This window comes from Elgaria multicarinata, chromosome 17, assembly GCF_023053635.1.
Source record: "Elgaria multicarinata webbii isolate HBS135686 ecotype San Diego chromosome 17, rElgMul1.1.pri, whole genome shotgun sequence".
In the NCBI taxonomy this organism is placed as follows: domain Eukaryota; kingdom Metazoa; phylum Chordata; class Lepidosauria; order Squamata; family Anguidae; genus Elgaria; species Elgaria multicarinata.
Genome location: NC_086187.1, coordinates 21,554,959 through 21,569,571, shown reverse-complemented (window position 1 = coordinate 21,569,571; position 14,613 = coordinate 21,554,959). Strand labels below are relative to the sequence as shown.

Below are 14,613 nucleotides of genomic sequence, written 5' to 3'. Positions count from 1 at the left end.
ACTCACGTATTGAACAATTATTCAAGACAATTACAAAATTAAAGTAGCAGGGTGGTTCCATGAGCATCAGAAAGTCCCTCTGTGATTACAAGGAAAAAGAATGTACCAAAAACATGACATTAACAAAAAGAATTGCAATTGACAAAGCTGGTACTACAAATGTAGCTAGTGAGAGAACATCTTGAGCTTCTAACATCTTATAATGCCATAATATTAATTAGCATAGCATCCAAATTTCATGTTTTGTTAGCAAAATTATTTAGCCCTTTTAATGCCAGATCAACAGTATTTATACAGTATATCTACATAATACTAATGCCTCGGGAATACATCCCCCACATGAACCTGTCTGGGACATTTGGGTCTTGCCACCGGGTGAGAAAAGTGAGGTGGGTACTCAAGAGAAGTTTGGGGTTGTGATGCTCAGGGTTTGTTTGTTTGCTTATTTATTTATTTATTTATTTATTACATTTATTACATTTTTATACCGCCCAATAGCCGAAGCTCTCTGGGCGGTTCACAAAAATTATAACCATAATAAAACAACCAACAGGTTAAAAACACAAATACAAAATACAGTATAAAAAGCACAACCAGGATAAAACCACGCAGCAAAAATTGATATAAGATTAAAATACAGAGTTAGAACAGTTAAATTTAAGTTAAAATTAAATATTAAAATACTGAGAGAATAAAAAGGTCTTCAGCTGGTGACAAAAGGTGCACAGTGTAGGTGCCAGGCAGACCGCCAGAAACAAGTTCTCCAGAACTTAGCCTCCAGAAACAAGTTCTTCTGGCCCGCTCACTACCCGATTTGAAATCAGAGTGGCCAGGTGTCCTACTTTACACAGGATAGTCCTCTATTTGAAGAGGTGACAAGTCTGGATTAAGGATAACTATAAGCAGGGTCTTTGACATTGTCCAAGTCGCATGAAAAACAGACAGCATACAGGTCATTTAGTCTGTGGTCCTCACAATAGTGAGAGATGTATTTCTACTTAAATTATGATGATATCTAAATGTTCATGTATGCACACATAAGGCTGTCAATGGTTACTAATCATTAACTTGGATTTTGTGCTATGCTGTATTTTGGTAGTGTTCGAGTGTTCGATTGCAGTGAGTATTATTTTGATTTCATGTAAGCTCACTTCTATGCGCTTGTACGAAGATGGTCTGTGTGTCCGTCGCTTAGAAACCCACCCTGCACACCGCTTAGAAATGTCTTCAAGGTAAGCGATTCGTGAATGCCATTAATGACACAAATAAACCTTTATTTGGGCTCGCCTGCCTTGCAGGACCCTTTGCAACCTCGTACTTCAACCGGCGAACCGGTTCCCTTGTGCAACGTCTAGCTGTTCTACCTCGAATCTAGCTGTCCCCTTTTTAGGGAGTTCTGTTTCTTTCCCAAGCGGTTTGGTGTACCTCTGCTCCCTGAGTCCAGTGGAACATCATCCCAGGTAAGTGGGCCTAGGATTGCTCTGTTAACCACAAGCATCTCACAGGGCCCAGAGCCGGTTCCTTCCCGGTGTGTGTGTGTGTGTGTTTTCTCTCCCTGCAGAAGAGAGGCTGAGCTTCCTTATGACTGACAGCAGCCGTGACTTCCTGTGTGGAAGCAGCTCCTGCTAGCGCAACAAAGCCTTAACGCTTTGTGTGCAAGGGGGGAGCAAATTGGAAAGGGGGGGGGAGGAATCTGGGGGTGCCTGGGTGTCCATGCATTTGGGGTGTGTGTCTGATTTGTAGGGGTTTTTCTGAGAACGCGGGAAGAGGAGGAGGGGAGGTTGATCCTCAAGAAACCAGCTAGCAGCTGCTGGAGGAGGAAGAGGAGGCGGCTGCAGTGCGGAATAACGGGAACGAAAAGAGGAAGAGGCTGTTGCTGATTGCTGCTGATCCAACAACCCCCACACCAGGTATTTAATCTCCGGCCCGGCACATCTTGTCTCCCCAGCGATATTGGCAGGGCATCTCTTCCGATCTCTCTCTCTCTCTCTCTCTGCATCCATCCATCCATCCATCCATCTTTGGTGGCTGGCTTGCGTTTGGGAGCCGCTTTCCTCCAGCAACAATGGCTGTGATTTAATTCAGCACCGAAGGCTGTTGCTGATAGATGCCAGGGTAGAAGAAAAGCAGGCAGGGGGAAGGGATGTGGGGGGAGACTGAGCAATCTCCTCCTTCTCCGTGATGCTAGGGAGGAAGACGGAGAGGAGGCTGTGCTATGGGGAGGGATGCTTTGATGGGGCAGGTAGAAGAAGGCAGTCGAAGGTCGTGCTCCCCCCCCCCCCCGCCCCGACTCCGTTTGTAAACCATGTCTAACCAACCAGGGGTGGTGGGGGTGGTGATGTCGGAATACCCTTCCCCAATCTGGCGCCCTCTGGATGTGTTGGACTACAGTTGTGCTCCAACACATCCCAGAGGGTGGCAGGTTGAGGAAAGCTGGTCCAAATCGTTGCTGCGAAAGCCATGGCTTGTATGAGAGGGGTATTGAAGACGATGGGGGTTGATGGGAGCTGTAGTCCACCACATCCAGAAAGGGGCGGGTTGGGGAAGGCTGGCGGTATAGAAATTTAATAAATAAAGAATACGTTAATAATAATAATAATAATAATAATAATAATAATTTAAAGCAGCACTTGTCCCTGCTAAAGCCATTGGCTTGGTCAAGAGAGGCATTACAGACTCTGGGGCTGATGGGACTTGTAGTCCAAACCCATCTGGAGGTTGGCACATTTCGGGAAGGTTGGTCTAAATCGTTACTTCACACTGCTCAAGCCGTCGCTTGGTTGAGAGAGGCTTTTTGGGAATGGATCTGGAAGGTCCAGGGACAGACGGGTTCCCTTCCTCTGTGCATCTTCAAGACCATACAATACTTTTGATCAAATCCTCAATTCAGTTCCAAATTTAATTTGGGTTCTGCCATTTGGCGATTCAGTTTGACAGAGTTTGTGCCTCCTGATTTTGGAGGAGTGAGTGCCTTCTCTCTTTTAGAAGCCTCTTGGATTGTCTTCCAAAGACCCCTGATTTCAGGTTGTTCCCCAAAGGGGTATCTCTGCCTAAACTACTTCTTTGACTTCTAGACCCATAAGGAAGCTAAAGCTGTTAATGAGTAACATTTGAAAGCAGATTCTCTTCCTTGAAAAACTTCATAAATCAGCCTTGCCCAACCTTGAGCCATCTAGATGTGTTTGACTGCAATTTCCATCATCCCTTGCCAGCCCAGCCACTAGTCGTGGAAGGCTGCTATAAATTTTGCAACTCACAATAGTTGCAGCTACAAACACATGTCCATTTGTTTTGGATGAACTTGGCATCCACAATGCATTGCCTGGAGGAATAATCGATTCTTTAATTTATGTCTTCTGCTGTTTTGCTTTGATGGAAGAGAAGTACTTTCCAAATCTGGGTTATTATTTTTTTCACTAACAAATGTTGCTCTCTTGGGAGGCTAAAGAAACCTAGGATCATAAATACACGTAAAAGTTAGAAAGTATTAACTCTCTACACCACGGATGTTGGGCATTACAAATGTTGGGGCACGTATTGAACAATTTAGAACGAGACAGTGAATCACGTGCAATGATTTGAATGCTTTCTTTGGAATTTCTTTGCCATTTATTCTTTACAGAGAAACATGATTTGGGGTATTCAATATGCCCAAAAAGCCAAACCACCAGCTCAAGATCAGCTTCCTGTGAACCAATATCTAAATATTATTATTATTATTAATAATAATAATAATAATTTATTTCTTACCCGCCTCTCCATTTTGATCGAGGTGGGGAACAAAGGCAAATATAAAATACATAAATCCATCCCAAAATCTTTAAAATCAAACCAATCTAGTGCAAAAGGCAAGGCTTAAAATGCCAGTCTATTTTAGGCTCCATGCTGCACAAGTAAGAGAAGGACGTAGAGAAACGATCATCGTATTTTTTGTAAACCTTTGATGAAGAGCTTACAACTAGCAACACCTTGAGGTTTCTGGACTTCTATGCAGCAGGTTATTTTGCTGTTCAAGATTTTGGGATGAGAACATACAACATATATATAGATGTTTTAATCTGGTTGAGGTAGAGAGTTTTTTTTTTAATGGCTAGAGCAAGATGGCCAATATTTGAAAGATTTCTCTCTGATTTTGTGCAGGAAGATTTTGGAGAATTTGCCGCCTTAAAGCCATGCTATTTCCTCATTTAGGTTTGCGGTCCGTTTACCATCACAACGATGGCTGCTTCGTCCTCTTGCAATGTGGAAGACGACGAGAGCTTGAAGGGATGTGAACTCTACGTTCAGAAGCATAACATCCAGCAGATTCTGAAAGAGTGCATCGTGAACCTCTGTATAGCGAAACCCGATCGGCCTATGAAGTTCTTGCGAGAACACTTTGAGAAATTGGAAAAGGTCAGTGAACGTCGAGTGTTTGCAGTGGCGAAGCGCACACATTTAAAACCAAAACCGAAAACAGGGACGGGGCTGTGGCTCAGTGGTACGGTGCATGCTTTGCATGCAGAAGAACTCAGGTTCGATCCTCAGCATCTTCTGGTAGTTCTGCCTTGAAACTCTTTAGAGCTGCTGCCAGTCAGTGGTGACAACACTGGGCCAGAGGGACCAAGGGTCTGACTCGGTATGAGACAGCTTCCTATGTACCTATCTGGGTGCTTTCCTGGTGTAATGTGTGTGTAGCACTGAGGAAGAGGTCTAAAGGTGCTGTTAGTCAGTGTTGGTGATATAGTGGAACTTTTTGAAGTGCAGCTGCTCATCATAACCGTCCCCCTAGCCACACCCCTAAGGAGGGTCCAATAATCCAGGCAGCTGTGTTGATCCATATCAACAAACCAGTTCTAGCAGTTTTCATTTCCACCGGGAGTAGGTCTTTGGTAAAACTAATGAGTCTTCATTGCTCATTCAAGATCTAGACACCCCAAAATACTATGCGTTACAACAGGGAACAAATATATTGTTGCTGGGAAAATTCATTTCTCCCCGGCTGCTGTGAAGATTACAGAAAATTTCAGAGGGAACAGGGAAGTCCATGGGTGTGTGTGTGTGTGTCAGATGGGCCCCATTCAGAAGACACCTTAAACCATGGCTTTAATCATGGTGGTTAAGCCAGAAAGCCAGGCTGTGTTCAGAAGACACCTTAAACCACAGCTTTAACCATGGAGCATAAAGCAAAAAGCCTTATAAACCATGGTTAAAGCCTACTCTGAGGGAAGCTCGGATGATCGCAACAAGGAAGAGGGACTTTTCAGTGGTGGCCCCTCAATTATAGAATGATCTCCCCGACCAGGCTCGCGTGGTGCCAACATTGTTATCTTTTTGGCGCCAGGTTAAGACCTTTCTCTTCTCCCAGGCATTTAACAGCATTTAACAACATATGCTGAGTTTGTTTGTTTTTAATGGACCCCAGAATAGCTGTTTTTATAAGAATACTGTATTTTTATGCTTTTATGTTTTTAAATTTTGTATATTCGTTTTAATGTTTACCCTTTTTTTAACTTTTGTAAACTACCCAGAAAGCTTCGGCTATGGGGTGGTATATAAATGCAATAAATAAATAAATAAATAAATAAATGGGTTAAGGTGTCTTCTGAACACAGCCTGGCTTTCTGGCTTAACCACCATGGTTAAAGCCATGGCTCAAGGTGTCTTCTGAATGGGCCCATGGTGTCAGTGTCCCTGCTCATTGAAAAGTGCTGGCGCTGTGGCCCTGCGTGCCCTTTCTCTGCTATTTCCAAATCACGTGAGGTACTGGTTCCTCTCTATTCGGCTCTGGTTAGGCCTCATCTTGAGTATTGTGTCCAATTCTGGGCACCACACTTCAAGAAGGATGCAGACAAGCTGGAGCGTGTTCAGAGGAGGGCAACCAGGATGATCAAGGGTCTGGAAACAAAGCCCTATGAAGAGAGACTGAAAGAACTGGGCATGTTTAGCCTGGAGAAGAGAAGATGGAGGGGAGACGTGATAGCACTCTTCAAATACTTAAAAGGTTGTCACACAGAGGAGGGCCAGGATCTCTTCTCGATCCTCCCAGAGTGCAGGACATGGAATAACGGGCTGAAGTTACAGGAAGCCAGATTCCGGCTGGACATCAGGAAAAACTTCCTGACTGATAGAGCAGTACGACGATGGAATCAGTTATCTAGGGAGGTTGTGGGCTCTCCCACACTAGAGGCCTTCAAGAGGCAGCTGGACAGCCATCTGTCAGGGATGCTTTAGGGTGGATTCCTGCATTGAGCAGGGGGTTGGACTCGATGGCCTTGTAGGCCCCTTCCAACTCTACTATTCTATGATTTTATGATTCTACATCTATGGTGGGTGTTGATGGTGCTTGGCTAGATGGGCTGACTCAGTATGACGCAGCTTGCTATGATCTAGTTTACAGCTCAGTCTCTTAGCTGTTACACTGCCTGGCCATTCAATAACTCAACAGTGGGTGTTAGAGGACATTGGTACTTACTATGCCAGGTCTGTGTGCCCTGGTCAATGATCAAGAGCTTGGCCATTGTGAGGGCTGAGCTCCAAATAGCATGTAAAGCCAAGGAAACAAAAAAGGACATTGACTTGCTCTGGGTTAGGAAGCTTTCTTTAAAATCCTTGCTGGTGTCTTGCTTGTTGTGCACATGCTTCGTTTGTTTTTATTCAATGCCATTGCAACCACGATTCCAAAAACACAAGAATAATAAAATGCAATAAAAACCAGACCAGTTTAAAAACAATAGACAAACAATAATTAAAGTAACATGTTAAAATCACACTCCCCCCTCTAAATTAACAGCAATAAAACACAGACGTGCACGCACACAGAGAGTCCTTCCCCATAGATTAATGTGAGTATGATGCTTGGCCCTTAATTTTCTGGCAGCCAGGGCATATTTTGAAACCTGGTTTGTAATATATGCATCATCTGATCCAGAAAAGGTATATTTGACAAAGATCTGAGGGTATGATGGAGAAATTTATACCTTGGGGACTCTTACAGGGGGCAGCATCATAAATGGTGTCCGATATCCTCAGCTTCACCAGGCTCACTTTGGAATCACCCTATCCCTGATGCTTGCACTGTAATGTACAATCATTTCTGCCAGTCTTCCCCAATCCGGAGCTGAAGTACTTCACTACAGAGAAAATCCCTCCTTTGACTGCTGTAGCAGAAGTGCAAAGAAGAGGGACGCAAGTTATTCATGTTTCATGTGACCATATGAAAAGGAGGACTGTATCTTTAACAGTTGTATAGAACAGGGAATTTCAGCAGGTGTCATTGGTACGCATGCAGCACCTGGTGAAATTCCCTCTTCATCGCAACAGTTGTAGCTGCAGGAGCCCTGCCCTCTTTTGTATAGGGTGACCAGATACAAAAGGGGGAAATGCCCCTGCAGCTTCAATAGTTGTGATGAAGAGGGAATTTCACCAGGTGCTGCATGCGTACCAATGACACCTGGAGGGGGTCTACACTAGTATATGAAACGTTGTTTTTACAGTCATTGAACGTTTTGTTTTTGAACGATTTAAAATGTAGCAGTTTTTAAAACGTTTACTTACTTTTCTCTTTCCGTGGGAATGCATTCCTTTTGGCCACACTAAGAAAATAAATCCGTTTGTTCTGTTCTGCCAATTTCCCCTCCCACTTCCTCTTCTCTCTGAGACAATCCTCCACCTACAAACAGTCCAGCCAGCAGCCTCCCAAAAGTGAAACTGGAAGTGGCTGCAAAAAAGAGGCTTGAAAGGAAAAAATGGCTCCAACTCTGGGCACAGAAGTTACATAAACATGCTTCCCCCACCCCCAGGAATGCGATTGGCTAATTAAGAACTACAGGAAACCCATTTAATACGCTGAAATCGGCCACATCATAACAAATAGAATGACTTATTTCAGAGAAGATCAAAATAAAAACTGGAGAACAGACAACAATAAAACGTCACAAACTATACGTCATGTGGCGAAATACTACCGAACGCACACTTAAAAACGGTAAGGCACCTTCTAACTTGACTAGCGTAGATCCCTTCCTACTGAAATTCTCCTTCCAATACAACTGTGAAAGATACAGGAGCCTGGTCCTCCTTTCCGTACGGACAACCTATTTACGGTTGCTCTGATTTACCTATGCATGTCAGGTTATTAACTCTGTGTTATTTACACCATGAGTATTGAGCTTTTCTCAATTTCGGAGATGCTCCCAGGGGACGCAGGGCCAAAGACAAAGCAGCAGAGCAAAAATGTCCACATGTTTTAGTTTAAAGCTCTTACTGCCAGTATCAAAGGTTTTTTAGAATGGGGGAAAAACATGGAAAAGCCAAAGTGGCTGGCACCAAGGGAAGAAGCCATTTGGGGAAGCCCAGATGGGTCAGATGCGGCCCACGGGCCTGAGGTTCAGCATCACTGGTCTGCATTGATGGTTTTCAGACCAGGGTGTTTCCCCCAGTCTTGACTCAGAGAAACAAGGACTGAATCTGGGATCTTGTGCATGCAAAGGATGTGCTCTACCACTGGACCCTCTTTTACTTCATACGCACAAAAGACCATAGCATGGATGCTTCTGTATTCAGAGACGTGGAGGTGATTTACATAGCCAAGAATCGGCTTACAGTACTTGTTTTGGCTGGGATCCTTGTTCATTAATGTATTATATTTATACCATTGGATTTTCTTCTTCAACCAAGCTTGTCTGCCAGAAGGGATTGCGATTAACATGGGTGCGTGTATGGCATTTTCTTCTGGCTCCCTAGGCGTTGGTGAGTCAGCTCAGCCTTTTTGCTTCAGAGAGAAGGGGCAGAAGCAGCAGTGAACGGACTCGCTTATTGGTTGATGGCAAAGAGGGAGCGTGTCATCACACAGGGAGAAAATGCGTTTGCTTACCGTCGCTTCTCCGCCCACACGTTTGTCCCTCATTACTTCCTCTTTTGAAAGAGGAAGTAAACAACCTTTACGTGGCCCAGTCAGTGGGCCGTTTTGATCCCGCTGCTTCTCCTGCACACAGCGGGAGATAGCGGCAACTTCCGTCTTCAAAAATAAGTTGGACTTACTGGGGTGTTTTTTGTCGCACAAAGAACGCTAGAAGGAGCGGGAGGCAGACGGCATTGTGAGAGGGACCCGTGAAAATCCGTGCCCAGTAACAAACGTGCAATAAAACACTTGGTTTTGTTTGCATTTTATGCTTTTTATGGTTTTAAATTTTGTGTATTTCTTTTTAATGTTCACCCTTTTTAACTTTTGTAAACCGCCCAGAGAGCTTCGGCTATGCGGTGGTATATAAATGTAAATAATAATAATAATAATAATAATAATAATAATAATAATAATGATAATCTGATGGAGCTCATGTTAAGGTGCTTTGTCCCTGACTGGGAACACGGGTTGCATAGAGGCATTGCCCAGCCCGCAAAATACCTGAGCAAAGGCTCTTAAGAGGGTGCAGGTTTTTGAAAGCGGTTTCTGAAACCTCACCATTTGGTCTGTCTCTTGCTTGTCTAGTGCACGCCCTCCCCCCCCCCCCCACCCCGGTGTACATAATGCCAACAGGCGAGTGTTTTATAAATAATGCAGAATAATAATCCACTGTGCCGTTGCGTTTCCAAAACACATTTTGAGAAATGCCAAGGGCAGAGTTATCTACAGTGCATGAGAAAGGCGCTTTGTTTCTTAAGGCGTTGACATCTTGCCAATAAGTTATGATGCAAGCTTAACAAAATTATGAGTACAATTTTTTTTTACAACCGTTCCATTCTTTCCTGCTTTAGTGATTAGTCTCTTCTAAAGATTAAGGGTGTGGTCAAAGTCAGAAGCTAAAGTGACCCTATGAAAAGGAGGACAGGGCTGCTGTATCTTTAACAGTAGTATTGAGAAGGGAATTTCTGCAGGTGTCATTTGTATATATGGGGAACCTGGGGAAATTCCCTCTTCATCACAACAGTTAAAGGTACAGGTGCCCTGCCCTCTTTTAAATCTGGTCACTCTAGCATAGCTCCTGCACCTTTAACTGTTGTGATGAAGAAGGAATTTCACCAGGTTCTCCATATATACAAATGACACCCGCTGAAATTCCCTTTTCTATGCAACTGTTAAAGATACAGGAGCCTGGTCCTCCTTTTCATATGGTCACTCTAAATAATGTAGTTGTTTTTTTAAAAAAATTGGGAGGCTGACATGTTGCAAAGAGAAGTGCTGTCTTCTGAGAAATGGGTGTTTTGGGACTAGCAAGCCGACAGGTAAAGTGAAGGGCCCTGGACAGTTTTTGTCGTAGTAGAGCTGTCGATTCTGGTTCCTTGCCTGAGGGAGCTCAAGGCTTTGGAACACCACTGGGTGTCTAGGCCTCTTCCTCAGATGGCACCATGGGTTGCTATTTCTTGAGGAGACTTGGAAGATTCTGAGGTAGAATCCTGCACCTCCACCTCAAAGTCACTCTCTGAGGTGTCTGGGGCACGACAACTTCTCTCAGTCAGGCGTTCAAGCCGGTAGCAGGCACCTTGGGCCAGACAGGCAAGCGACTGGTTGATTTCTGCCTGTCAGGTGTGACAGGCAGAAGGAAATCTGGCAATGGCAGAGAGAAGGAGCAAAGTGTATTTCTGGAGAATTTGTGTGTGTGTGGAGATGAACTTTGTCCCTCATAATATATTTCTGAAAGTGAAATGATTTATATATTTCATATGAATGCTCCCATTCTAAACAGAATGTCTCTGAAGTATGTCCTATTATTTTAATGGTGTTGACATTGAATAAACTTGCTTAAGGGAGCAGTCTTTCCGGTTTTGGGCTGAGTTTATAATTTGTATGTGAAAAGTGCCTTTTGTTTGGGTAACCGTGGAGGGGGTGAGCTACTTCCCCTGAGGGTTCTTGCCCCCTTCCTCCCACTTTGACACCAGCTATCAAGATCGGTAGTCTGGTAACACTGAGGGAGAAACTTAAGGCCTCCTTTCACCCTTAGCAACAAGTTGCCGAACTAATGGAAAGCTGCAAATGTGCCAGCTTTAAATCGGTTGGTGGTACAGCATTGGCCCTCTAGTGTCACCTGATTCCATGACACAGGAGGATTCTGGGTTGTCCCCATTTGATACACTTGTAGTCCCCTCTTTCAGCCAGCAAGGAACTAGTACCTTATGCACAAGATTCCCATTCTCCGGCCCAAGGCATGGCGGCTAAGGTTTAGGCACTGTCTTCCCCTCTTTTGAAGTTATTGGCAGCATCTGAATTCAAATCTGTCAAGTTCTAAACTCAAGAGAGGTTGAATGATGATGTGGAACCAGTTGTTGTATCTCAGTACCTGAGACAACCCTGGAAATCGAGGAGACCTTGGAGGAGGAACCTGTCGTGGGTCTTAGTGATTGCGAAGCTTGGAGGGGAAGTCAGAGGATGCCAGTAGCCCTTCTCGGACCACCAATGGAAGTGATGGCCCACTGTAGCATTAGAGGAACTGAAGCCTCTGGACTGGTACGATTCCCCTGCTACAGACCCACTGGGGTCAAACCCAGGACCAAAGGCGGATGTGTGTCCAGATAGAAGTTCAGAACTGGAGGTCCAGCGTCCATCTGGTAGCACATCAAATAACCTTGAGCCCTACTCATGAGGAGGAAGCATGCTCTGGATCTAGTCCCTAATGCCAAGCCAGGAAGAGATGGGGCATCAGCACCCCCCATAAAGCTGCCCAGCTGGAGCCTTGTCTTTGCTGAAGCAACATCTTTCTTACTGTGCTGGACAGCTCCCCTGCTAGCCTGGCCTTCCTGATCCTTCAACCACAGGTGGACTGCTCCTGATAAGGCAGGACAGGGCCAACCCTAGCATTAGGCAGAGTGAAGGAGTCACCTCAGGTGGCATTTGCCGGGAGGTGGCCATAATATGGTGGAGGAGAGGGCTCGTGTGCAGAGGGAGAGGATAAGGCTTCCTTTCACCCTCAGCAACAAGTTGCCAGCCTGAGGGAAAACTGCCAATGTGGCAGCCTGGCAACTCATGCCTCCTAAGCTTGCTTTATACCTTCAGGTATGGTGAAGGGTACTGTCCCGTGGCCAGCGTCGAGGAATTATTCAACTTTTGGTCCAGTCAACTTTTGAACATGGAGTAAGAAGGGCTCCATGGGCCCTTCTGCAAGACTTCTCTCATAAAAGAGGATGATCAGGGGTCTGGAAACAATGCCCTATGAGGAGAGACTGAAAGAACTGGGCATATTTAGCCTGGAGAAGAGACGACTGAGGGGAGACATGGTAGCACTCTTCAAGTACTGGAAAGGTGGTCACACAGAGGAGGGGCAGGATCTCTTCTCGATCCTCCCAGAGTGCAGGATGCGGAATAATGGGCTCAAGTTACAGGAAGCCAGATTCCGACTGGCCATCAGGAAAAACTTCCTGACTGTTAGAGCAGTATGACAATGGAACCAATGACCTAGAGAGGTCATGGGCTCTCCCACACTAGAGGCATTCAAGAGGCAGCTGGACAGCCATCTGTCAGGGATGCTTTAGGGTGGATTTCTGCACGAAGCAGGGGTTGGACTTGATGGCCGTAGAGTCCCCTTCCAACTCTACTATTCTATGATTCTATGATCCTCCTCCCTCAACTATTAACACCAACAGGCTGTGCTGAGGGTGATGAAAGGGGAAGCAAGGCCATTCCAGCAGCCCCACTGAAAGAATTAAGTTTTTTCTCCTCTTCCCTCCCCATTCCCTTTTCCTTGTATGTCATGTCTTTTTAGATTGTAAGCCTGCGAGACTGGTTTAATTGATTATATGTAAGCTGCTCTGAGAGCCTTTTTTCACTGAGGAGCAGCATGAAAATACTTCAGATAAATAAATAAATAAATAGGCAGAAACGGGATGCCATCTTGCTTGTCTTAAAGGAGCTGCTATAGATTTGATTCCTCTCATCCAGAGAGTTGCCACTTCCCCTCATTAGTACTTGATGTTTCACAAAGCGTTACGTGTGCGGCAGCTTAGCTTGACGTTACAGCTTAATGCATTATAAAAGCGACGTCTGTAGAGATGTTGGGATGAGTTCTGCATGAAAAGCTTGCGTTTAGAAGCGACGGCTGCTCTGTTAGTGTAAACGAGCTTTGAAGGGAGGGAAATGTGCTCCTTTTGTGCTTGACAGTGAACCTGTCAGGAGAAAGCTGGGATAGAGGCTCTGGAAAGGTCACCGTCATTGCAGGAAAGTGAGGATGAAGCAGAAAATCTATTCTGAGGCCAGAGTATTTACATGAATGCCATAGGAGACATGCAAAGGAGTTGTTTCAGCAGCCGCAAACAAGGTTTTTCCCCCAGCAGCAAACTGCACATTGCAACCTGTCGCAACACCAGGGGTGTTTTGCTAACACCATAAAGAATGCTTTCTTCATGTTCCCTCAAGTGCCATCTGATCAAGCCAGAGGTCCTAACTGAAGTGCAATGTATGGGGTCCGAGGAGCAGGGCCTTTTCAGTTGTGGCACCAATGCTGTGGAATGCCCTGTCCTGGGAATTCCACCAGGATTATCAGTATGTGTGTTCCGCCGCCTGGTAAAGATGTGGCTTTTTGTGGATGCCTTTGTAGGAAGCTGCTGACAAGGATTTGTTTTCCTCCCCTAATGGCTGCTGTGTTGTGGGGAGGTACTTTTCTAGCCACTGACTGCCAAGGTACAGTGGCTGTTATTGTATTTTGTTGTTGTTTTGATTGTTGTTTTTATAGTTGCTGGTTCTGATTTGCTTCAGTTACAATTTGTTCGGAAAGCAGGGTGCCACAACCGAAAATGCCCTGCCTCTGGTTGCCACCTGACTCTGTGTCAGGAGGGGAACCTGAAGAAGGGTCTTAGCCAAAGGTCTGGAAAGAGGCATCCTCTTCTGCCACAGAATTACCACGTGGCCTTAGGCATGCCTCTCTCCTTCAATCCCTTCTCTCCCTCTGCAACATGCTGGCCTACCTTACAGGGCTGTTTTAAGCATCGCTGAAATTATGTCCCCTGTGTTCTCTGTAAGCTGCTTCTGCCTTTTTTAAGGAGGGAAAGTCAGAAGGGCTCCACAATGTTTTTGGCCTGGTAGCACTAGGAGCCCTCTGTCTAGAAGCACCCCTGGTAAAATATAAATATTTCATTTGTTTATTTATTGATTTTATTTTATTTATTCCCTGCCTACCCAGCAAAAATGGCACTCAAGCCAGGACATAAAAAGTAGCCTTGGGAAATTTAAAATAACAACAACCTCCACTCTGTTATTTAAGGGTACCTTGTGGCTACAAATCCCATATTAATTGCAGGCACCATAGCACAGGAACCCGCTGTAGCAATAGGTTTATGGCCCTGTCATATGAGGCGAGGCAGGAGAAGGCCTTTTCTGAAATCCAGACTTTCTTTCTATTTTTGGCTGATAGATACACGATATTTTCCAGGACAATTTGGATTATATTTTTGAGGATCAAACCTGATGGAAAGAGGGGTAGAATTATTTACTGGGAAACTTGTTCCATGCTAGGATTTTTAGAACGTCATAAGGGACGGACAAGGACAAATGGAAAGCACTTAGGTGGTACTTAATGGCTCGGTTTTGCTTTTGAAGTTCTTCCCGGAACATTTTTAAAAAATCCATATCATTACTTTGAGTCTAGCATTTGCGTGGTGAAACTTCTTAGAAGATGATGGCAGAGAATCTCAGCAGACATAACAACG

General features: G+C 44.8%; 1 protein-coding gene across 1 annotated transcript in view; it reads left to right on the top strand.

Annotated features, from left to right (window-relative positions):
• The first annotated feature begins 4,195 nt into the window (after window positions 1-4,195).
• The window catches only part of PRKAR1B (protein kinase cAMP-dependent type I regulatory subunit beta), a 108,553-nt gene continuing 98,135 nt past the window's right edge, over window positions 4,196-14,613 (top strand). The window contains exon 1 of the mRNA XM_063143646.1: window positions 4,196-4,395. Within this exon, the coding sequence (XP_062999716.1) occupies window positions 4,219-4,395 (177 nt within the window). The 5' untranslated portion in view covers window positions 4,196-4,218. The remainder of the gene's footprint in view (window positions 4,396-14,613) is intronic.